Here is a 24,687-nt window from a genome sequence, read left to right as displayed (position 1 = left end):
TTTGGGGGTCAATAATTAATACAAACGCTGACATCGCATTACAGTCTGGGAAGTTAAATTACTGCAATTTGTATGGGAATGTACTAATTTCACAACGTGTAAAACTGTTTCTGTAAATTAAAGACATTACTTATTGTATTTATTATCTATAATGTGAAAATGTGAGGGGGAAGAAATTTAGCCAATCATCATCAAAAACCCTGATGTCAAATATGGATGGGTGGCTAAAAATAGCCATGTGTAGAAACACTTCAAATCAAATAATTATATGTTCCAGGAAAGAGGAATACTGGGTGCCGTACTTATTAGTTGGTGTGTATTGGCCAGGTTCACTGGATTTGTAGTTCAACATTACTACAACAACAATAAAAGGATACTATCTAATAGATATCTAAGAATTAAATAAACTTAAACATCCAACAATTTTCATTTTATTTGACAAAACATGCACAGAACAGGCAAGAATGAATGAAACTCGATATAACACAGGGAGCGGAGGTCTCGCATGGTGAGGTCACGCTTCTTCATCATCATCATCAGCATCATCAGGTTCATTTTCAAATGCTCCCGGCACTACGGAGCAACTCAAGATAGCTTTGCGAACCCGTTTCTCGTCTTCTGCAAGTCAGCAAAACAAACACAATGTCAATTATCTTTGACAATCCTTAAAGCACGAGTACGTGTGAGAACATTTTAGTGGTTCATAGACAACTCATAAATGCACCGCATACATTTATTCAGCATATTTAGTATTATAAACATTGTTACTCATGTCATGTATTAAAACAAGTACACAATTATTCAAGGCTTAAATGATAAGACTTACCTTTATTTTTACAACTTGGGAGCATTCGATTGAGCTGCTGTTTGTTGTAACGTATCAGAAACTTCTGACAAGTTCTGATTGTTCCTTAGAAAATAATAAATTTAATTAATTGATTCTTCAAATGGGTCAAAAATGTATGTATGATCAAATGTGTCACCTTTCATATCGCTGGCATCAGGCCAAAACCTCATAATTTGGTAAATTCCCCCCCAAAATTCCAAAAATCTATTCTGTTGGTCAGTCCACACTCCACACGTTTTTTTTTTAAAGAAATATTTGACCAATCTAAAGGGTTTGAAAATTGCTTGCTCTCTTTTATGATGTAATGTTAACGGTTGAACAAACATGCCGCTTTTGAGGTCTCCTGAAAATGGACTATTTTCAAAGGTACAAGGTTTCAGCCCGACGCCAGCGATATTCTTTAAGTCTAAAAAAGAATATAAATTGTAGTTAAACATATATTTAACAAACATTCTAAATGTATACCGTAATACATGATGATCATTTTCTTACCTCCTACGTGTAGACAGTTCAGAAAACATGGTGTTTTCGGGTAACGGGTGCCAATGCTGGTGATGAAAGGTAGTGCTGACCACAGCAGTTTGTAGCCCATTTTAGGGAATCGCAAGAATACCATTCCTGTTTGGGCATTCAGGTATTTCACTGAAAAGAAAAGAAAAATTACAGAATGGAAACTAACGTAAATAAGGTACTTTGATGTGTACACTGTACAGTATTGCCATCTGGGTGATAACATAGATTACGGTATATACATTTATGTTCTGCTTTAAAAACTGGTGCTACAATGGTCCACAGACGGATACTGGGCCACTGATTGCTCCACAAAATCCGAAATTTGCTCCTCAAATGAAGTCATTGAGTTGCAAAACTGCTTCGCAAAGAAAAAAAAGTAATTCCAAGCCTTGTGCAACAAACGATGAATAGTAAACACTGGATGTCAAGTCGGTCAACACCCCCTCCCCCAACCAGGTTGAATTTTGTCCAGACCACCAAGTTTAGCAAGTTCTCCAGGGGAAACCCTATAAAGTGGTATAATATGCAACTTTGTTTGGCATGCTACTTTTGTACATTGCAGCGCATGTGTTATGCAGAGCAACTATCGGGGCCATTTGAAGAGTAACTGAAATCTGATTACTTGTTTGGAAAAAGTCACGTGAAGCTTTACCGACATCACTGGTAATTAATAAGACAACAAACTAATGTACCTATCCGACAATATGTTAAAGTCAGTTGTCAATTGTCAAAACCTTTTCTTTTTTTTTGTTACTAACTTAAAAATGTGTCCTTGTGAGTAAGCAGCACTTAAGATAATCTTTGAATTCAGAGGAAAAGCTATTTCATCCAAAGTAATATTGTTTGTTGGTTCAATGCAATTCAAATGAAGGTGTCACAACTACAAAGACTGATGGAAACTGATGCGTTATTATTATTATTATTTTAAGCTAAACATGTTTTGTTTTTACTTTAAAAAGTTTGGGAAACACTGGAAGTTCTACGAATATTATCAAACCAAACTTGGCTTAGCCTTCACCTTCATGATACTTGCTTAAATAGAAATCATTATGTAACAAACTGGCTAATACGAATAAATACAGTATGTATACCACTGAATCTCGTGCACATGGCCGTCCCATAGTCGCCGTGTATGCGGGCCACCGCTTCTTTCACCGCCAGGTAGATATCTTTCTCTGTCAGGAGGAAGAGTTTGTTCCTGTCCGTCACGTTTATCTCACAGAGTAAATACCTGTCAACAAATACACTTTCAGAAACAAACTCACAATAACACCGTTATAAGTAAACCATGAAACGGCGCTCAGTTTACCTCGACTTTACTCTCACCATCGTTGCTGATTTCTTCTTCTATGAACGCCAACTTCCGTCAACAAAACGTCTAAATTGCCAGACACGTTAGCGCCGCATGCTGGTTGTTAATGATACTGAAGACGAATGTGCGCTACTTTTGTGTTAATTGTTCAAGCGCTGTTTTAATTTAACCAAGTAATTACGAGTAGCCACCCATTTAAAATAAAACGGGAGGACCCGGACAACAAATCACTTATACCTATTTGGTAACCATGACAACGCACATCGTTCTTAGCCAACCGCAGTCGTACTTTTCCGTCACCCATACACGCTTTACGCCATCTTGAAATTACAGCCGCTATTTGCCAAGGCGCTGTTAAATAAAAAGCACAACTATTTGTTTTACCTCCTACCGCCGCCACGGTGCCTAATATGCACGGTTCTCGGAACAAAGCGGCACCAACAGTCGGGAAGGGACACACGGACGCAGACGCTGGCACGGAGTCGAACCGCAGAGACCGAAAAGCAGTTGGAGGGATGTTAAAAAAGCTCAAATCGAGGCGCAGTCAAACGGATAAGTGGCCCGTGGTCACTGAGGATGAACTTCGGGCGCTCGGAGGAGAGATTTCTCCGGATCACGTCCTGGGACTCCGTGCTGTCACGGAGGGTACGTGAACGGTAGCTTTACTAGCCTAAATGTATCTCTCGAGATCAGCACCACTATTGTTTCTGGTGTATGCATTGCTAACCGATCCGTATGCTAGTTGGTCAGCTTTCTCACAGGTGCACAATGGGAATGGGAATTGGAATATTTGTAATTAATGTTAAAGTTAAACGAGCAAAACTTTAAGTTCTTAGGTAGGAAGTGTATGTAGGCGGTGGCACGCGCTGCTAAATTATATCCATACAAGTGGGATTGTAAAATTAATATGTTAGCCTGTTGGGGTTTGATGCCAGTAGTAATTCCTTCAGCATCACACTTTTATTTTTTGTGCCATTTTTGATGGTGAAACGTAACTACTGTATTTCAATGCATGAACTCTTACACTGTATATAAGTTTTATAAGACACTGGAGGAACTATGCGCATGAGGCTACCTGAGTCTGACTCACACTGTGGCTCTAACCATGGGGTCTGTCATCGGAGCTGCAGCCAATGTTAAATGCCTCTCATTGTTTTGGCCTTTTCCTGCACCAGACAACAATGGCGTTACTTCCCTCCTTAATCAGAGTGCGTCATTAAAGAGCTTGGAGCCACAGTTGTGAGAGCACAGGAGAAACTTGCTGCACTTGTCCATTATGTCAACATTTGAACAAATATCTTGTTTCTTATTGCAGACTATCTTTGCAAACCTGAAGATAATATCTACAACATCGACTTTACCCGTTTCAAGATCAGAGATCTTGAGACTGGCACAGTACTTTTTGAGATCGCCAAGCCTCCCAACAGTGGTAAATGATGTGTTAATTAACGCATTTAGTTTTGTGTGTGCGTGTGTGTGTTTGTGTGTGGATCATAAACCATGATAACAGCTGAATTTTTGTTGCAGTTTTATTAATGGACCTGCATACTCTGTGGATGCAAGTGCATATATGATCCAAACTACTCAAATCCATTACAATCTTGTCTCTCTACAGTCATAACGGAAAAGACATGCACTTGTTTCGACACTGTCCAAAATTTATAAATATCCCCAAAATAAAAAATTATTTTGCTGGGAAAAAAATGGCTTCCTCATCCAACTCTAGTCTGAAGACATTAAGACACATTTGCGGGACATGTTTCAAGTAACACTCGTAGACAGTCAAATGTCTACAATGTGTTCAATGTTAAACCCAAAATCAATCTACACCAACAATTTGAACGAAGCCAGTGTTGCTTCAATTTTTTTTGTTTCTTAACTCTTCCGCCGATGCTGGCGTCAATGCAAAGTGGCTAAAAAAAAGTCAAGAACTGCAGTCCATAAAGGCATAGTGTCCATTGCAGAGAATGTCAAACCTTACCACCCCATCACTAACCTCAACCACGATGATAGGTGACCTCCGATTGTGAAAATGTTGAAATCAAGTAATTTGTACCGTAAATTCACAAGTCAAATTCTCATCATCTTAAAACATGTATTCATTCAATACAACATGAAACTATGTTCATTGAATCTTATGTTATATGCCAATGTCGATGGTTTCAGCCTCCATGTTTTTGTGACTTGATGCATTTGGAGGCATTTTCTACTTGTAACTCCCAACTATATGTGGAATTAGCAATTTGTGTATGTGGAATTTGACTTTGGGTGTTTCACTGTATTTAGATGCTGTGTTTTTGAAGGACTGTAAAAATATTGTGATGCTGCCTTCATTTTACCAATAGTGTACTTATTTCAATTGTTTGTTTTGATTGATTTATTTAGAGTGGAGAATTATTTCCATCTTTTACATTTCAATTCACCTAAATTGCGCACTGACCCATTGAAACAGCAGGGGAATAATATTTTCAAAAGTCAAATAATAAATTACACATGAGATACTTAACTGCAAATTTCTTCCCAAGACGTGTTTGGCAAATAAATGCCTTCTGATGACAAAGTTTCATAATTTTCTCAATTTTCCTTGACCAACGCAATACAACCATTCACTGAATAAACTCGTTTCTTTTTAAATTTAGTTTTATATTCAACAGATACAAATGTGAATTGGTTTGTTTCTGTATTCTGATGATAGTTGCATGATTCATTTAGCGCAGCTATTGTCGCAAAATGACGATCACCGCTACCTCTACAATTAGATTTCCTAGCAGCTAAACTGGTTTTGTCTTTCAGGTCCTGTAGAGGCTGAAGAGGGGAGCGGAGATGTTGACGTCAGTGCTGGACGCTTTGTGCGATATCAGTTTACACCAGCGTTCCTGAAACTACAGACTGTAGGTGCAACGTAAGTGCATGGACCATAACTTTGTTTCACACAACTGAGAACACTGTTGCCAGTATTCGAGCAAGAAGTCTGTGCACAACTGACGTGTGAACTCTATTTCTCTGTTTCCAAACGTCAGTGTGGAGTTCACCGTTGGCGATCGTCCTATCAACAACTTCCGTATGATTGAGAGGCATTACTTTCAGGGACGCCTTCTCAAGAACTTTGACTTTGACTTCGGCTTTTGCATTCCCAACAGCCGTAACACATGCGAACACATTTATGAGTTTCCACAACTTCCAGATGACCTCAGTAGGTCCTGTTTTGTATTTTTACCCTGCCTAAATAATAAGTAATGTTGATTGTTGGGCATACTTCATCTGTCCTGTATTTTCTTCTCTCTTTTTTTTCAGTTCACCAAATGGTGGAGCATCCTTACGAGACCAGATCAGACAGTTTCTACTTTGTGGACAACAAGCTCATCATGCACAACAAGGCAGACTATGCCTATAATGGTGGTCACTAAGGCCTTAAGGAGGACAACGAAATGTAATTCACCCAATTTGTTTTATACGAATCTTGTTAGATTTAGTTTTATTTTCTGAGACAGATGAATTCTTCCTTCATCAGCAAAATCAAACCACATCTGCCATTCGGCGCTTTCATGAATCTGTTAAGAAACTTACAGGGATTTGTGACGTTGAGGAAAATTCTGTTAAAGCTTGTCACATAAGTATAATGTTACATTTTTTGTGCACTTTTTGCCTTTAGTTTGCGTCTCTGCTGGAAAGGGACAATCACAGAACTCGAGTGATATAGGTTCTGTTACAACTCGATTTGGTATTGTAAAATAGTTTTCCAATAAATTGACTGAAACAATTTTTTTTCAAGTGACAATTGCTCCTCTTAAAGAATAAGGAGCACTGAGTAGAAGTTGTATAGTATTGATAGTGATAGGTCTTTTTCATCCACTCATATTGATATCATTTTTATATTGCTGGGACTGTTGTGTGAAATATTTAAGATGGATGTGCTTGATATAACATGCTTGGATAATGTATATCATGCTAGTATAACCATCTTTAAATTAAAATAAAGTTTTCTTGACATCAGGTCTCATTTTCATCCTGGAAAAAAAAATGCTTTTTATGCTAAAATATATATATTTTTCTTTCTCGTATTCAAGACAAAGGTACAGGGTTCACTAGTGAAAAAATGAACAGGGAGAGTAGCCTTTTCATTTAACCTCTTTTGCTTCACTTTGAATTCAGAAACCGTTGTGTTCTTGTACTGTATTCTCCATCTCCATGCAAATTAAGGAAGTGAAGTGTCCCTTTAGTCTTGCTAGAGAGCTAGTTGTGCTGGATTAGACTTGCTCATCTTGGCATTGCAAATCATGCTGTTAGGACCTTGACTCCTGTCACACAACTCTATATGTAAAGAGCACTTTAAAACAGCAGAGGCCCCAGAATTGAACTCTGTGGAACATCGGATTGTGAATTCATATTGTACATATTCGTCCGACCACTTTGATATTTTTTTTGCTCAACATAGATGGTATGACGGGATTACAGTAATAAAGATATGGCATGACGTACCATCACAACAGGCACAAGTCAACTTCTGAGCGCACCAAATTTTCTGCAGCACAGATGGGCCAAGCAACGTAGCGCAATCACCTGCAGCCAATGATGGCCAAGCGGGGTGTATCATCATGAATTATTTGAGTCGGGTGTGTATCTTGACCTACACTGAACCCAAGTTTTTTTTTGAAGAGAGAGAGCTCAGTATTGTTAATTCAGTAATCTTACCTATTCGACATGTCATCATCATTGCTCTCGCTCTCTCTTTTTTTTTTTTTTTTGGGGGGGGGGGGGGGGTATGTGCGGCTGTGTGCTCATTAATTCATCTAAAACATTTGAACCCAGGTTATAAACCACTGTTGTAGTCTGATCATGTTGTGCCTGAGAGTGTCTTGTCATATTTGTTGAAATTAATTCTTTACTATTTGAAAAATTGTGATTCCAATTTCATCTACACTAATTTGAAGTCAGTGTCTATTTGTAAGTCAATACTGACTCCCACTCTGGAAATGTTTAGTAATGCTTCAAGTTAATAAGCACATGGCAGTTGTGGAATTCATTTGATTAGCAAAATATTATAACTTTTTTTATGCATTTGTTGAAGCAACTTTATGTGCCTTTTATCCCAATGTTCATTGTGAAAAGACTTGCGAATTGTCACCAATTGTGTGACGAGACTGTAGAGGGCTGTCTTTCATCCGATCTCATGATGGAAATATTCTTGTATGCGCTCTTAAATGAATAATATGTTTCCTAAACTCACTGCATTATCTAAACCGGTGCAGCAGTAATGAGCTCTGCTAAAAGCATTGTAGATTTTTACAGGAGATGGTTTTTTTTTGTTTTTTTGAATGCACAAAAACGTGATGTTGTGCGGTGTCTGTGGTTGAATTGCTGGTTAACAGCTCTGGTAATGAAGATGAATTGGGAATAATTTTTCAATTATATTTCACATGATAGTGATTGTTTTTTATATATTGGTCAATAGTCATATTAAAACAGCTGAAAAAAGATTCAATTTGTACGATTCTGTCTCAGTAGTAGGCTATAATGAAGTGGTTTTGCAATTAACATTCATCGGGGTCTTCAATTTGAATAGCATTAGTGTTTGGGGTAGGGGCATAACCAAGATCAGCTGCAATATTCTATATAACACAACACGTGTTCGCGTTATTGTGTCAAAACTATCAATTGCATTTTTTTGTTGATGCCAGTATCAAAATCGTTACATGTAATTTGTAATGAGCTTGCCACCGTGACAGATACATTTTTTCGTCTGCATTTCTTTTCTCTCTTTCTTTTTTGACGTATTGAACAGCATAATTGTTTCAGTCCAATTATTAATTATACATTCGTGAGCTTGTATATCTTATATGTGTTAATAACACTACAGTGATAAATGCGCAAACATTTGCACAGTAGAAGAGGTGTTTTTTGTGATTACAAACTACGTTACCCACAATCCCCAGCAGAAAACAGGAAACAGTTCGGCACGTGTGTTGTTACAACTAATCATGGCGGGCAAGGCAGTAAAGAAGATGGTTGGTTCAGCAAGGGACTCCAGTAGCAGCGACGACGAAGTGCTGAAACGATGTCAAGAAGCTGTTTGGGATGCACGGAAAAGTGTGACCAATGGTATTTTTGCCTTTTAAAATGTCATCCTAATGTCACTATGAGCGTTAGACAAATTCCAATGCGACTACACGTACTAAAGTATAAGTTGAATTCAGCAACATTGTCACGGATGAAAATGTGAACGTTTTGGTTGTGATTCACAATTAACCTAACGTCATTGTTTGCGTCTAATTTTAACGGAAATGTCTAAATTTTCAGGAAATGGCAGTACAAACCAGTCAAAACGGTAAGTTAATCATAAACTACTTTGTCCTTAATTGTAAATTAATTTTAACGAATGGCTAGCTTTCCCGAATCATCATAACGTCACGGTACATAATGAGCCTAGACACTCAAAATGACGCATGATTTAAGGATTATTGACAAACACGTAATCCTTGTATTGGAACTCAACAGCTGTACCTACTGTTGCAGTCTGAGTATATGTGATGTTGACTATTGTATTACTGTATTGGGGAAAAGTGTTGTAGTTGCTGACCATGAACATGATGGCAACGAGCTCCAGGTCACCCAAGGGTTTCAAACTCATGTTGCCAAAAAGTTGGGACAATTTCTTGACAGGTAACCTAAATATGCTTTTTTTTTTCCTAACTTCTGATCACTACAGTAAAAAAAAAATAAAAATCTAATCCACATATATTTGACTTAGTCGCTTGACAGAAATCCAGACTGACATATCTATCTGTAAGACACAAGAAAAATGTGAAGATGATGAAGGTAAGCTGCCTCTCTTAATCATTCTTGTAATCTTTCTATTATTTTTTTGTATCTGTTTAAATGTTATATTTTTATTTTAGGTTTCCTTTTGTTCTCTACATCAGTCCCAGGACAGCCAGCAGATGATCCCCCTCCTGCTGTAAAACGAAGGCCTATTCCCAGCTCAAGGTTTGTATAACTACACTGTCATTGAAAGGGCACACTTTTGTAGCAACATATTTTGTTGCCAATGGAGCAAAGGCATAAGTAATAAAAAAAATAAAACAAAAAACTGTATATATGGTGATTTGTGACACATATGTGTGTGTAGTTAATTTGTAGATAGCCCCTCCAGGATTTCACGGGCATTTTTTATGATAGTCTCGGGCTAAAATAATAATATATAAAATAAACCACCAATGCTATGAAATATACAGTGCTTAATGCTTTCATTGCCATAACTCAATTTTCTCAAATCATCAGCTTCCACATGAACTTTCTGAAAAACTTTTGTACACTTTCAATTAAGTGATTATCTTCAGTTTTTAATTCTACACATTTAAAGAGATGTTAATTGATTGATTTACGTCAGAAAACAGCCCAACTCCAGGCTTGCATCATTCACAACTGCGCAACGTTACGTTTCTCACTTTAATTACCGGTAGTTCGGTGCTCCTGACAGACCTCAACTCCATCGGCCTCCTTCAGTGTGATTTGCCGAGACTGGATATTTCTTTCAACACCTTTCACGTGTTTAGCACTCGTGAAATAAGAGAAATATGCAATAATAATTACACTAGGCGAGCGTGTCGCTATGACTTACCAAACAATGGTATCTTTTCTTGATCGATTGATGCTTGTGGAGTCGCGATATTAATGGTTCTTGGTGGAACAGAATTGTCAACAAATCGCTCCTGATGGCGGCCTTTTTTCCGGCAAATCTCTACTGGTATTTTGATTAATGTCACGACTGACTTCCCGGTGAGCTAAGTCCAAAAGGAAGACGCGTCCGTCATGCCGTGACACGCTTCCCGCGGCACCTCCAAAATAAAAGTCACTATACATTTCAGCTGTCAAGACACTTTAATTGTGACGAGGTCCGACAACAGCAGTGCCTTTAATGACATTTCAGAGCAACACACGATTGCACAACGTCTTGCAGCTTACTTCGAGTCTTGAAACTAATAAACGAATTGTAACACGTTTCACATACAATAACGATAACGGCGTTTCAAATACGGGGAGAATAATTAGTTAGATTAGTCCGTTTATGGAAGGGGGAAAAAAACGGAGTTACCTAACGCCGTTAGTTTAAACGCTGTTATTCCCAACACTGGTTAAGACCATTAGGTAATCGAAAATCCCACAAATATTCAGGGCTCAAACGCATCACAAGAAATTTTAGCATATCTCACACAGGTCAGTGAATTTAGAGGTATTAACTCTTCATGTGTGTTATTTGTCAAATGCAAGTGGCCAGTCTCAACAAGAAGTTGCTAAAGGCAAGAGAAGCAGGAAGCAAAATCATCTGTACACCGTATACACTACGACCGTACCGGATGCGCTGAAAACAAAGAAATACAACCAAGTCAGCAAATAGCCCCCCCCCCCCCAAAAAAAATCTAATAAATAGAAAGAAAGAAAAAAGCACCATGACCATAGAGGAATAGAGGAACATAAGTGGATAAACCCGGGTGAATTCAATGCAGCAAGACTCCAGTTTTCCTACGTCAAAAACGTACAAAATAACAGCAAAAAAGTTCATTGACAAAGTAATATTAAAACAAAACCGAGATTGCATTTTACGTTTACAAAACTAGCTACAATTTTTTTAAATTGCAATTTACTTTATTACACAATACTAAGTGAACTATTAAAAAAAAAAAAAACTCAAACAATTAAAAACTGAACTAAAATGGAGCCTTTTTGAGAGAAAAAAAGGAACGATAAAAATGAACAAACCTGCTCTAAAAATTGTAGAACGAAAGTAAAAAGGAAATAAAACTAAGTTAACTATTTAAAAGAAAAATAATAATCTCAAACAATTAAAAACTGAACTAAAATGGAGCCTTTTTGAGAAAAAAAGGAACAATAAAAATGAACAAACCTGCTCTAAAAATTGTAGAATGAAAGTAAAAAGGAAATAAAACTGATAACGCTGTCGCATATGCAGTGATACTTGTTATAGAAGTGAAAAGTGTTTTTGATCGTGCATATTACTCTAAATAAATAAATAAATACCATTTGAATTACAATGAACCTCAGTGACATAACTCATACGATTATGTCGTAATTCATCTTTGTTTTATTGTTTTTGTCTTCTGTCTTATTCTAAACTGTTGATAAATCATTTTCACACTCGAATGAATCCTAGGAATATTATCATTATTATTTTTATGCTTTCTGTTATGTGCCCCAAGATAGCAACAGTTTGACTCTTCTACAGATTATTTTTATGTAAAAAATAAAAAAATTTGCCCAAAACAAATCAAAGCATCCTGGAATGAATTGTATGCAACCCTGAAGATAGTTTCAACAAGATGATCAAGGGTTAAACCAAAGAGGCCTTTTAGTCTACTAGACAACTGCGATGTGATGCAATTTTTTTCCCATATGTCAGAACAATAGACGTGAGGGAGGTTCTGTATGTAAACTGACGATATACTTGAGTAGTGTGATTGATGCAAAGGGAGCCTGTGAAGGAACATGGAAAGGGGAGTCAGCGATGCCAAGGAACAGGCCATCATTGTCAATTCACTGTCCCTCTACAGCTCAATAGTTGTTGAACTCACATTAATCTGTTTAACATCATGGATGCCATAACGAGCATCTGCAACAATTTTGTTAGAGTAGACTGGAGAAAGAGTAAATGGAGGAAAGAGTCCTTGATGAATCTGCGGAGGAAGGACCTAATTCTGGAGAGAGTCGTTATCGTGGAGATGTTGTGTGAGAGAGAGAATGGAACCGACTGAATAAGATTTCTGCTCCTTAATGCAACAATTTCCACTCTTTTTGGTCCAGTGAGAGCGACAGTGAGATGGAAACGAGGCTGAAGGAGGCAGCTGTGTCTTTGAAAGATCTCTTACCCTCATCGTCACTCACTTCCTCCCAAACGGCATCGGCACCTCTCCGCTCAGAAAAGAAAAAGAAGAAATCATCTGAGACAGAGGAGGAAACTGTTGCTAAGAAGAAGAAAAAGAAAAAGAAGAGGAAGAGGGAGTGGGCAGAAGATGCAGGAAGCAAGCATGCGGACTGCGAAGGATCTTCTTGCGCTCATAACAATGGTGAGAACGCAGGTTCAAAGCAGGAACAACACAAAGTCAAACGGAAAAAGAAAGTGGCAGAATGTGATTGATGGGACTGGAAATGCTTCTTTCTACAATGTTTAAGCATAAAAAAATTTGTTGTTTACAGTCAAAGTCTGCAATGTAAAATCATGTCGTTTAATACGTTCGCTCATGGTTTGTCACAAAAGATGTTCAGTGTGTTTATAAGATGCATATAATATTGAGTTCACATTTTAAGTGAGCATACAATTTCTCAATATTATAAAAAAAAAAAGTATTTAAATAAAATACGCTTTGTTGTAAAATTAGGTGATTTTCTTTTTCTGTGTAAAAAGCAAAATGATCTCCGACCCTGCTTCTTGTTCATGTTACAGCCATGTATCTTAAAAGCTCTTTTCCTCAACCAACATTCCTTTCTTGGTCACGCTGGTGTTGGGCAGGCATTGCTGGAGCGCAGCACTACTGTGCTGGAGAGACCATTTGTGTGGGAATGTAAGAGCTAATGTCTGTTGGTGACGGGGACAGGAGGTGCGACTGGTGGCTGTCTGTTGTCTGGGAGGTCGGATACATCTCTGGGCTCTGGCTTGATGCTGTTGACAAAACATGACATTTGTCTTAGCTGAGCCACAATTTTATACATTCAAGGAAGATGAATGGAAAAGTTGTCATAGTTAATCATGAGTACGCCTCTGCTACAGTTGCAGTTAAAGTTGCAATATGGAACTTTTTTCCCCAAAAATAACTTTACAATAAGCTTTTTATTTGACCATTTATGAGTGAAATGCCATCTAATTAGTAGATTAACACCTTAGCTGTTCACAATGGGTACTCCTGCAAGTCTCTGGCCAATAGTTTTCAGACTTGATTCGGGTTAAAATTCCCCGCGCCCTGTCTGCGGATATGACGTAATGTGCGTGGTGTGTATGTGAAGAACGGTGTGTGCAGTTTCATTTTTCGTCAGCAGGTGGCAGTAGCGATTCGAAATGGAATATTCTACGTTCAGTAGCTTTAAAGGCCACTATCCAACCTGCATTCACTGCTGCATACCTGGTACAGGTGTGTGAGCTTGCAGGTGTAGAGAATTTTCTTGCAGGGAAGGATCTGTTTGCTCCTCGGGGTCTGCCGTTAGAATCTATCCAAAAAGAAAATATTGCCGATATTCCATTATACAGGGATCATTTATGTTGTGTGGATTTGTGTACATTTTGTTGGTTGTATGCAGTCCCACTTGTCTAAACACTGAATTCTGATTAATATTGTGTTTATGGAATGTCAATTATGCAGTAAAATCCACTTCTTTTTTTATCCATCTCAGGGGGCAGCCATTTTGCTAAATAAAAGCGATATTTCAATAAAGTACAATTTCGACTTGTAAGTGTTTCCATTGAAGAGTTTTGAGGTTCTGAGGTTTTAATCTCGTAACATCCCGTCTTGCGAGATCTTGTAATTCTCGTAAGAGCTCATGAAATGTTCTTACCTTGAGGTTTGATTTAGGGATGGACAGATTATTGACCTGGCCTGGCCAATTATCACCATTGATATTGGGCATTTTGATGAATATCGGTATCAGCCTTTTCTAAAAATCTGATGGTCGATAAAAGGTGTAAAGCTAAAACCATTTTAGCCTCAGGGAACTATTTATTTACATTTTCAGTTAACTTTATAAAGAGAGATGCTGCTGACACTGTGAACACATTAAAACAGAGAAATGTGAACGTTTTCAGGTATTTTTAACTTTAGGGGCAAAAACTAGTTACTGTAGAAAACTAGACATCTATGGTATTTACTTGTTTAAGTTTCCATTAAATTTTTAAGATGTGCTGATAACCTTGGGAGCTCCCTGAACATTTTCTTAGAAATTTGAAAGTATGTCTATTGTCTAAGATTATTATTATTATTTTTTTAAAGTCTAAATTTTGAAAAGTCAGAAAAATTGTTCAATAAACAACATTCTTCCAGACATTACAAGTTTTCTCATGCAATGATAATAAATTATCTGCGTGGAGGAAGTGGCGGCCTCGCTTTGTGGTTAAAAAGACTTGTTCTCCCCTCCGGAGGGAGTACCGGGTGGGGTCACATGACATGCAGAAATGCGTTTCCATGACACTTTTGTGATACAGCACCTCTATATTGACACATCTCAAAAAAATCCTCATGAGGGCGTACAAACTTTTTTGCAATATTTGATTTTAACAACCAATCACGGCTCACCTGTTTTCTCACAATTAGTTGTTACCTGAACCCTGAGCAACTGTGATGTCATTTTTCAGTTGACAGCAAGTGGCAAAATGGCTGCCCCTCACATGGATAAAAATATGGTGCATTTTGCTGCTGAATTCATATTCCACAAACACAATATTAACCAAAATGGCGTGTATAGACTAGTGGGGCGCGTACAACATTTCCCTGAAGTCACCTGTCTGACAGATGCGAGGCTGGTTAGTGTCCCCAGACTGCTGCTGTCAGCGATGATCATGGCTTGAGACAGCAGACTAGACGAAGGGTACTGAGGTGACTCGGTCTTGTACACTACAAGTAAGAGCAGAATGAAGCGCCACTTTCCTCAAATGATGCCGAATTGTGTGTATTGCTGCACCCTTACTGTGACTTGGCAACTGTGCCATGGTAGCCATAAATGGATTGGCACCCATGTGACTGTGGAGCTGCTGTGGCATTGCTTGCTGGGCATGAAGCTGCTGCTGGAATGAGATTGGCTGCAGAGTCGTGAAACCGCCTCCCATGTTGTTTATGACCGGTACCGTTTGAGGTTGCGTTGAAGCTAGACCTGAGAATGAGCAGATGTTGAAAAAAAACAAAAAAACGAAAATGTAATTCCAAACTTGAAATGTAGTATTTACTTACCAATGAGAAGTGAGGACTCCCCTAGGCTCATGACGCTGGGCAGTGAAGCCATGATGAGGCCTTGCGAGGATGCAGGGGAGGAGGACAAACTGTGCAGTGAGGTCAGAGTGCTTACAGGTGGCAGCAGGCCTCCACTAGAAACCTAAAACCAGACGGCAACGTGATCATGATGGCCCCCAATTAGTCAGCGATATCGAGGGTGGGGGCACAGAATTGAACGCTCCCTCACCAGTTTGGGATGGTGGCTCTCAAGGAGTGTGTGGCTTGGCTCCAGCTGGACAGGACTGGCCACAAGACGACCCACACTTTCGCCTGCACTACCTCTGGCTGAGTTCAGGGTGTCGCATTGGATTTGATGGCTATATTTGGCACCTGGGATGGAACAGAAAATGAATAATCAAATATCTTTTGTCAAGTGCCACATGTGTTTCCTATACAGCATAGCCCAGGGGTCAGCAACCTCTACTGTCAAAAGAGCCATTTTAGGCCAAATAAATAACATCTGTCTGGAGCCACAAAATATTTGAAAATTGTAAAGAACAAAAAAGTGTGTTAGTTTAATGTATAGATGGCCCAAAAGCTAATTTTGAGATTTATTTTCTTCTTCTTTTTTGAGTGGTCATTTTTCACACTTCATTTTACCTACATTTTGACTTTTCTGCCTTTCTGTCATTTCTGACATTTTTGGCAATTTTATGGACACATTACGGTAATTTTCTGCCTCTCTTCTTCATTTTGGGACATTTCATGGCTATTTTTGACTCTTTTTTGTGCATTTTTTGCTTTCATTTTTTTTTATTGCGATTTTACGGACATTTTACGGTAATTTGGGGGATTTCTTTTATTTTTTGTATGGTTCATAGTGACTTTTTAAACATTTTCTGTTTGTTTGTTTTTTAAATCTAATTTCCGACTTTTTGGGCAATTCCAAAGACATTTTATGGTAATTTTCTGCCTTTCTTTTTTTTGTTTTCTTTTCTGACTTTTTTAATCAATTCTCTCACATTTTTGGCAATTTCATGGACATTTTATGGTAATTTTCTGCTTTACGTCTTCCTTTTTGGACATTCTACGCTCATGTTTTGGACATTTTTAGGTAATTAAAAAAAATGTTTTCATCTTCTTTTCATTTCTCTTTTTCAAACAACTTAAAATTTAAACTCTTACTTTTTTTAATATATATATATATATATATATATATATATATATATATATATATATATATTTTTTTTTTTTAAATATATATATATTTTTTTTTTTATTTAATCAGCCTGCGATTGGCTGGCAACCAGTTCATGGTGTACCCCGCCTACTGCCCGAAGCCAGCTTGGATAGGCTCCAGCAACCCCTGCGACCCTTGTGAGGACAAGCGGTTAAGAAATATATATATATATATATATATATATATATATATATATATATATATAATAGTGAGCTAGTTGCTAGGTTTCTTAGGGATGATGTGATTTTTGATTTATTTTATTTTTTTATTCATGGATGAAGGAATTTAATCAGTTCATTTAAATGATAATTTATCTTAAAAAACAAAACAAATAAATATTAAAAAAATATTATTCCCTACTATATATTTTTTTTAAAGATCCACAGGAGGAGGACTAAAGAAGAGCCACATATGGCTCCAGACCCGCAGGTTGTAGACCCCTGGTATAGTCACTTGAATACAGTATGGTCAGAAAGACAAAAACTAATTTACAGTAAAGATGAAAATATATTTCATATTTAAGACTATTACTGAGCTCTGGACTTGAAGAAAGGTTGGGGTTGGAAGAAGAAACCGAGTGGCTGGTGAAAGGCCCATCAAGTGCCAGTTTGTGCCGGAAGGCCTCCTCTTTTCGGCGGTTGGCGAACCAGTTGTACACTCTGACTTCAGTGACCAGGTTGGAGCCCAGGCCAGCGAGCTGTGACGGGGACACCCCTCTCTGCAAACACTCTGCCCTGGGGGAGGAAGAAAGACAAAGTTAAAACAATTATAATTAAAAAATAAATAAAAATTGCAGCTAATTAAAGGCCTATATGGTCAATCGTGGCCTACTTTTTCATAAATCAATACAATTGGTCATTTCTAAAAATGATTTATCAATCTTAAGTGTTGAAAATGGCTTCCTCTCTTTGGAGATGCAATGTTAATTAGGCTCAACATAGTCTTTTTTTGCCTGAAAAGTAATGTTTTTTGGAGATACAATGATTTTGCAGTTTTATGAATATATTCCCTTTTGTTCCCAGAAGAGATTAAATGACATCATCAAGTAAATCCAGGATGCATGAAATCACCACTTTTGTGTCCCACCTGTTACACTCCTCCACCAAGCTTTCTCTCTCCTCCTTGCTGGGGTTTTTTTGTCGTTCGTAGGCGTGGAAAAGGATCTGCAGAGATGCGGGACCCCATTTGAATCTGTTCCTCCGACCCCTCCTGGAATCCTCCCCTGGCTCGTCCATAGACATGAGGCCATGTTTGGCATTGGTGAATTCTAGCAGGTAATGGTCGCATACTTTTATATTTCCACTCACAGAGATGTTATAGTCCTTTCAATTCATTTGTCCAGCTTTCCAGCTGCTTGTGTACTCACGCTGGCTAATTTCACACTGCTTCTTGACGTACCAGCTGTACAGTGCAGCTCTCTTCTGGTTCTTCATAGGCGTGCCTTTGTTGAGATGCTGGGAGAGGTGCGATTGATTGAGGCCCGTGGACTCCACCACTTCTCTCTGAGGGAGATTGTGTTGCTGCATGTAGCTTTTCACCATTTTTGCAACATGCCACGAGTCTTCCCTGTTGGAAGCAGACATACACAACAGACCATTCGTTTAGCTCATCCTGTTCGGGTTCAAGGATGAATTGGAACTTTGCCCGGTTGACTTTGGGTGACAGTATGGGCAATTAAGACCTTGATTAACCTGCATAAGGTTTTGCCCACGCAAGCACACTCCACACAGAAAGGGCTCAAATTTGAACCCAGAACGATACTTTTAAAATGTTCATCATACTGTTTGCATTTAGAATGTTGATCAAGTATGTAAGATAGGGCTGTTAAATACCCACTTTTTTTTCCAGATCGACAGTACTCAACTCTTGAGTAGTTACCGATATCAAGTATTGATACCACTAATATTTATGAGAAAACTAATTAAAAACAATGACAGATCATTTTAAATAAAGACCTGTATACCCCTATATAGCATCTTCCTTAAAATTGTGTGAAATTAATGGCAATTTTCTGTTCTTCTAATTTCTCATTTCTAGTTCCTGTTTGTCACGAGTACTGATACCTTAAAGAAAGGCCAGGAATCTGTCCGATACCAATACATCATATTGATAATCACCCATCCCTAATAGAGGAAAAATTGCTAATAAAGGAAAAGTCAATTAAGTACACTGTTATATAACATGACTAAGCATTTTGACCGAACACTGCACTGACATGTTCAATGACACAAATATTTACTTTTGCGAGATATACTGAGGATTTTAAGAGAGAATTACAATTGACTTGTGAATGTAGCTGAGATTTCACTTGATTCACCTTTCATGTGCTAAAGTACGTCCTATACTCCAATCCGAAATATTGTTGAATATGGTTTTATTTTATAAGAATAACTTGGTATCTATACTGTAGACCTAAAGTGAGATCTTGCAACAGCTGTCAGACGTGATCATTTGGAAAGAAGCGTCTCGGGGCATTATTGACAGAGAGCGATAAGAGAAAGCACACAGGAGCAAAGTCCAACTGCTGCAGCGACAAAAATGGTCAAACATACTGAGCATGGAAAAAACCTTATTTTAAAGTTTCTAAAATTAAGTCTGTAATATATATTTTTTTTTTTTATGTAAAAGTAACACCAACTCATATATCAGTGGTTTAATAATGGCATCTGTCCTTTATAGAGTATAATTTTATTGTCAACAATTGACTTTCAAATGATTGAAAAATGCATTATTTCAAGCAGATACCATATTAGAAATCGCTTATTCAAATGTGGAGCTAGCTCACGTGTCGCTTTGCAAACATTGACTCTGGACCAGCCCTTCTCCATTAATCTTCACCTATATATGCTTGTAGCTTATTTATTAAGAATTGGCCACAGAATAATGATGGGAGTGGGTAATTAGTAACTAGCAAAGGAGGAACCCTCTTTAAATTGGCTTCCGACGCCAGAGTGAGACAGACGAGCAGGAGAAGGAGGGAGCATTTGGGAAGAGAGGGGAACAAAGCTTGGGAGGTGTCCCACAATGAACATTTGCAGGTTATGATCTCAGGGAAAAAAAAGAGGGGGAACAAGTGTGACGTCAAGGTGGTGGTCACCACATTTTCAAGATATTTTCTTATTCTACTCATTGAGAGGAAACACATGTGCGGTGGGATCTACTTACTGCAGGAGCCGTTCCACTTCAGACTTCAGCTTGGCCGCCTCCTCGGGAGGAAGCTTCTCAATATCTCTGAATATCGGTGGTGGGTAATCCATTTCTCCCTCTTCGGAGCTCTCCCCGTCCCCCCTCTCTGCCTTGTCTGTTCCGTTGGCTCTTTCTCGCTCCAGTTCCCCCATCGCGTGGATCAAGACATCCCGGGACAGGCCCGACTCCAGCAGGGCCCAGACCAGCTGTTCCTGAAGGGCCGTCAGACGGCTCGACCTCGCCCTTTCCTCACCCTCCATTACTCTGATGCCTTACCTGCTCCCGCTTTGCAAACAAACTCTCTGCTCTCATGTGCCGGTTACACACTCACAGATTTGGACAGATGGACAAAGCTAGTTGCCATCACATTTATAATCCCTCTTCAGGTTAAGAAAAAAACCCCGATATTTTCTATTTCTTTATGTTTACTTTCCTCTCGATTAATCCTGAGCTGCCTGGTTTTAGCTCTCCACCTGCTGTTTAGCTTTCAAAGGTCAATTTTCTTTTTTTTGAACCTTCTTCCTCTTCACCGCCTCTCCCCCTGCCTTGAACTTTGTCCCCTCACCCTCATTCCCCAATGGTGACCAAAGTGCATTTTAACAAACAATTAGTTCAAAGGGGGGGAAAGCAACAATGATACAGTCTCCAGCAAAATTACAGAGGAAGCAACACCCCCCAATGCAATAAAGTGATATAACAATGAATCTCAATCCATCCTTGCAATGTATTTTTTAATTATTTTATTTTTTTTACAATAAAGACCAAATTGTGTAACACACCTGGGCCATTATGCCATTTTTCTTTTAGCTATGAATATTCAACATTATGATGGTTGCGGGAAAAAAAATGTTTACATGATGCGTTTTAAAACATTTGAGAAAGCAGATTTGATTTGACCCGTCCCAGTCGCCACTAGGGGGCCTTATTGAGCCATTCATGCGTATTGAGTATTTCTGCATGCCATGTACGTTTTCAATTTCACATGATATAGAGGTTACTAGGCCTATACCTGGCAGAATTTGTAAGATGTGTAGCACTCTTTAAAGAAAACGTGAGGAATATTTTATTTTATTTTTATTGGTATTCAAATTGAAATATAAATATTTAAAAAATACTGTAGCAGCGGATTTGCCCGGGTTTGTAAGAGCACGTAGCGTCTGAAATAGTACCATTGCTTTTGCCAATAATTTTCTTCTTCATGCTCTAATTCTGAATTTTGTGACAATTTGACATCCATTTACTTATTTTTGACTACTTACATTTTTTTCGTGCACTTGTACTCAATGTAATATATTTTCCAACGCTAATGCCATTGATTCTCTGAACTCTCATCTTTTTATTTTCTAAAACAATCATAACAATAGGTCACACCTCCAACTTGTTTTCGTGAGTTGCTTGGTAATACGATGCCTCTTGTTGTACTTTCCCACTTTCTCGCCAAATCTTACGATGCCGTGATTTGCAAACTCAAGATTTCATCACCTCTTGGCTCGTCAGTCTGCCAGAGAAAGTGTAAAAGTCAGAAGCAGCGTGGAATAAAAAAGAGGGCAAATGGAAGGAGAGAATGCCTTTGAGAGTTAACAAATCTTTCTTGTTCTCTCAGCGTGAAACACTCACTTTCTCTGCCTCGATCACCTTATACCATCCTCAGGTTCAGCCCATCAGCACCTTTTTTGTGTGAAGCTCCTGTTACCCCACCCCACCCTTGGGAAAATGGCATTATACTGTATGTGGATGGGTAACAGAGCTCTCTCTATCTTTCCGAGGCTTGCCACTGACCTGTAATTAAGCCCCATTGTCACTTTACAGAGGAAACTCCTCACCAAAGCGGACAGAGGGCAGTGTGTGCGCATAACCGACATTTCAGGCACTGCTGTGACGAATTCTCCAGTGCGCAAGTTGGGTTGATCAAGATTGGCCACACGCAGCACACATGTATGGGCCCGCTTTTTCCTTCCCCAGAGAGCCGAAAGCGGTACTGATTGGTAATGAGATGCAATCCACACTGTCCATCTCTCATTAGTGAGACTTTACGGGCTGCTTCTGTGTACTCGCGACAAGCTCTCTGTCTCTACATCCTCCTAGGCTAACTCCCTCCCACCCTACCCTACCCCCACACCACTATTCAACCCCATTGATCATGCATGCAGAAATTCAACCACCCCTTCATTCATGTCCAAATGGCCCTTGTCCCACTTCTAGAGCTTCATTTGCTGTGAAGGGCAGGCAAGTTAGCAGAGTGGACACTGTGCACTATAGCAAGACCATAAAACAAATTCTCTGCTTTCACATCCTTAACTATACACTTTATGACTGTGAAAAACGAAGACATAGAGTCCATCTACACTCACACTTAGCTATATGCAAATGGCCTCAAAAGGCAGTTTAAAAAATATATATATATATATATATATATATATATATATACACAACTGCTTGCACCTTACACCCAGCAAGTCAAAGCTGCCATTGTCTTTGTGTGAGTTACTTGGGCTATTGATTGGTCTTAACATTGGTTACCAGGTCACATGTTGAAGCAGTGTTGAGAAGATTAGCTGGAGCTGGCTTTGGCACTAATTAAATACTTAAAGTCCAGCAGTGAATGAGCACAGCACACAGGCCTCCTGTTTAGAGAACACTGTATCAGCTGGTTGGCAGCATTAGGTGGGAGTTTTAAAACGTAGCAATTGAAGCTGACAAAAACCTTGAAATGCTTGCTTCCCAGAAGTATCCTTAAAAAGCAGCCTATTGATGCACTTAAACTGAACTGCCGTGGGATTCGGAGAAATACCTCCGAAGCGAGTCTGAACTGTCAACACCACTAAAGGACTATCGATTTATTTATTTATTTAAAATATAAAAACAGCGCCATGTTTGGCTAAGATGTTCATGTATGTGTCTACATAAACACACACATATATATAGATCTCCTTTGAACAATGCTAGTTATAGTAATGTTTTATGCCCAATTTAATTTCCTTACAAGCAACTTGAAAAAAAATGTGTGTGTAGTATTTCGACTCTGTTTAGTCAAATTCTGGAATCACAAGTTTAACCATAGACTTCATGATCATAACATAGTTTACACGTGAAACTGTTACCAACTGTAACAGTAAAACTGCGGTTGAAATCAAAACATAGTAAAGTTTGTCAAGATCCACGAGCAGACGGTTGGAAGTTTACACGGTGTGCCTTCACAGTAAAAGCTAATTCACCCCAACTGAAAGCAAGTGGAAGTGAACATTGGAACACGTTTTTCCTTCAGGTCAGTTTACAATCGTTGTTTATAACTTGATACATATAGTGCAACTTTACAATCTAATTAGATACAGTACAAAATGTGACAGGAGTTTTGTCTTTGTGTCAGATTTGATTGGCAATGTCAGAGAGGCAGAGCGATATTTTTGCTTCTCTCATTTCGGTTTAAGTAACTAAATACTATATTAAAATGTCAGTCTGACGCAAATGTCATGACAAAGTTAATCTGTCCATCCATTTTCGAACTGACATTGGTGAGATGTGTTACATTACCAAGAACTGAACATCCCTTAAAAACTGATGAGACCATGATGTCGATGATTTTTGTGAACTGTGGGCCTATCAAGCCCTAAGTTTAGACTCTTGTGATTAAAGGATACACTATATACTGTAAATGTAATATATTTCTGGCAAGTATTGGCTTTTAGTACATATGACGACAAACTCCCATCATATTCATAATTATGTCTGCGTTATGGGGTGGGGCTACAAGACAGAAAGATTTTCTTACAAAGAAAAATATCTAAGCTTGACTACATTTTGCAAAAAGATACACGTACATCATGCTTGTCAGTGTTAGCGAAATTAGCACAAAGCCTTCATTTCTGCTAGAAAACAAATTAATAACGTCAGTAAAATCCTACTAGAACATCTGAGCTTTATCAGGGGTTAATCAAAGGAACTTCAAATGACATTTAACATGAGATTGGATGCTTTTATATCGACTGTATTTACACTGTGTTCCATCTCTACGTTAAACATTTAAGTCATTTAAACATTTAAAATCATGCTGTGTCAAGCATCCTTCTCTGACCTCAACCCTATTGAGAACCTGTGGTGCATCCTTAAAAGGGAGAATTCTTACTTCCTCGAATGATATGCATGCATGCAGAAACTGTCAAATGTAAGGATTTAAAAGATGAATCGATGAGCGACTTGTTCAAGTGATATCGAGGAATTGGTCCGATGTTAACATGCAACTTGATCGGCAGTCTATTTTACAACATTCAGTAGTTTTTGTCTTTCTTTCTTTTTAAATCTGAATGCATTTGGAACACTATTCGGAGTAATTTGGCCAAGAAAATACAGCTGTCATCATGCCATTTTGTCCAACAAAGTCCCCATTATTATAGAAGCTAAAATAATTGTTGGTGTTAAAAAATGTATAGACTTTAAGTTTTAATGTATTCTGTATAATAAACAAAAAAAGTGCATGCTTAATAATTTGGAACTCAGTGTAATATTATGGTAGGGGAGTGTTGATCATTCAAATTATTCAGTGGTTGGCCGTTTATTTGGTATACATGGGCCCTCGAAGGATTTACCTGACTTAATCCGACTCCTAACATATTACCAACACTTTCACCTTGCAAGCAATAGAAACCATTCATTATTTTGTATTCCC

General features: G+C 38.3%; 4 protein-coding genes across 4 annotated transcripts; 2 read left to right on the top strand and 2 right to left on the bottom strand.

Moving 5' to 3' along the window:
* Positions 1-415: 415 nt before the first annotated feature.
* Positions 416-3,012, bottom strand: pop5 (POP5 homolog, ribonuclease P/MRP subunit). The gene is made up of 5 exons (XM_077562473.1): positions 2,670-3,012; positions 2,452-2,591; positions 1,340-1,489; positions 827-910; positions 416-618 (listed from the first exon to the last, which is right to left on the bottom strand). Exons 1-5 carry the CDS (start codon positions 2,687-2,689, stop codon positions 515-517), a joined length of 498 nt encoding a protein of 165 aa, XP_077418599.1. The 5' UTR covers positions 2,690-3,012; the 3' UTR covers positions 416-514.
* On the top strand, positions 2,962-6,665 carry unc119b (unc-119 lipid binding chaperone B). Its single transcript, XM_077562471.1, has 5 exons — positions 2,962-3,317; positions 3,988-4,101; positions 5,466-5,574; positions 5,693-5,865; positions 5,967-6,665. The coding sequence occupies exons 1-5, from the start codon at positions 3,083-3,085 to the stop codon at positions 6,077-6,079; spliced, it is 744 nt and encodes a 247-aa protein (XP_077418597.1). The 5' UTR covers positions 2,962-3,082; the 3' UTR covers positions 6,080-6,665.
* A 1,961-nt stretch (positions 6,666-8,626) lies between these two features.
* c3h12orf43 (chromosome 3 C12orf43 homolog) lies at positions 8,627-12,996 on the top strand. Its single transcript, XM_077560872.1, has 6 exons — positions 8,627-8,771; positions 8,970-8,997; positions 9,234-9,332; positions 9,421-9,488; positions 9,569-9,656; positions 12,489-12,996. Exons 1-6 carry the CDS (start codon positions 8,651-8,653, stop codon positions 12,820-12,822), a joined length of 738 nt encoding a protein of 245 aa, XP_077416998.1. The 5' UTR covers positions 8,627-8,650; the 3' UTR covers positions 12,823-12,996.
* hnf1a (HNF1 homeobox a) lies at positions 12,890-22,093 on the bottom strand. The gene is made up of 10 exons (XM_077560866.1): positions 20,004-22,093; positions 18,205-18,404; positions 17,925-18,105; positions 17,370-17,572; positions 15,846-15,988; positions 15,617-15,758; positions 15,357-15,539; positions 15,171-15,283; positions 13,802-13,886; positions 12,890-13,344 (listed from the first exon to the last, which is right to left on the bottom strand). The coding sequence occupies exons 1-10, from the start codon at positions 20,282-20,284 to the stop codon at positions 13,214-13,216; spliced, it is 1,662 nt and encodes a 553-aa protein (XP_077416992.1). The 5' UTR covers positions 20,285-22,093; the 3' UTR covers positions 12,890-13,213.
* Between the last annotated feature and the right edge of the window lie 2,594 nt (positions 22,094-24,687).

This window comes from Vanacampus margaritifer, chromosome 3 (assembly GCF_051991255.1).
Source record: "Vanacampus margaritifer isolate UIUO_Vmar chromosome 3, RoL_Vmar_1.0, whole genome shotgun sequence".
In the NCBI taxonomy this organism is placed as follows: Eukaryota; Metazoa; Chordata; class Actinopteri; order Syngnathiformes; family Syngnathidae; genus Vanacampus; species Vanacampus margaritifer.
Note: the sequence above shows the minus strand (reverse complement) of the source record. Positions and strands in the feature narration are given on the sequence as shown.

Bases quoted from the DNA above. Each gene is read 5' to 3' on its own strand.
- c3h12orf43 (XM_077560872.1), top strand. From the start codon at position 8,651: ATGGCGGGCAAGGCAGTAAAGAAGATGGTTGGTTCAGCAAGGGACTCC. The intron at 9,333-9,420 runs GTAACCTAAATA...TATTTGACTTAG, and splicing joins TTGGGACAATTTCTTGACAG to TCGCTTGACAGAAATCCAGA. The intron at 9,657-12,488 runs GTTTGTATAACT...TTTTTGGTCCAG, and splicing joins AGGCCTATTCCCAGCTCAAG to TGAGAGCGACAGTGAGATGG.
- hnf1a (XM_077560866.1), bottom strand. From the start codon at position 20,284: ATGGAGGGTGAGGAAAGGGCGAGGTCGAGCCGTCTGACGGCCCTTCAG. The intron at 18,405-20,003 runs GTAAGTAGATCC...TGCTTCCAACAG, and splicing joins GAAGTGGAACGGCTCCTGCA to GGAAGACTCGTGGCATGTTG. The intron at 13,887-15,170 runs GTGACTTCAGGG...CTTTTTGGATAG, and splicing joins GCCTCGCATCTGTCAGACAG to ATTCTAACGGCAGACCCCGA.
- pop5 (XM_077562473.1), bottom strand. From the start codon at position 2,689: ATGGTGAGAGTAAAGTCGAG. The intron at 2,592-2,669 runs GTAAACTGAGCG...ATTTGTTGACAG, and splicing joins ATGGTGAGAGTAAAGTCGAG to GTATTTACTCTGTGAGATAA. The intron at 619-826 runs GTAAGTCTTATC...GCTGACTTGCAG, and splicing joins CCCAAGTTGTAAAAATAAAG to AAGACGAGAAACGGGTTCGC.
- unc119b (XM_077562471.1), top strand. From the start codon at position 3,083: ATGCACGGTTCTCGGAACAAAGCGGCACCAACAGTCGGGAAGGGACAC. The intron at 4,102-5,465 runs GTAAATGATGTG...TTTGTCTTTCAG, and splicing joins CGCCAAGCCTCCCAACAGTG to GTCCTGTAGAGGCTGAAGAG. The intron at 5,575-5,692 runs GTAAGTGCATGG...TCCAAACGTCAG, and splicing joins CTACAGACTGTAGGTGCAAC to TGTGGAGTTCACCGTTGGCG.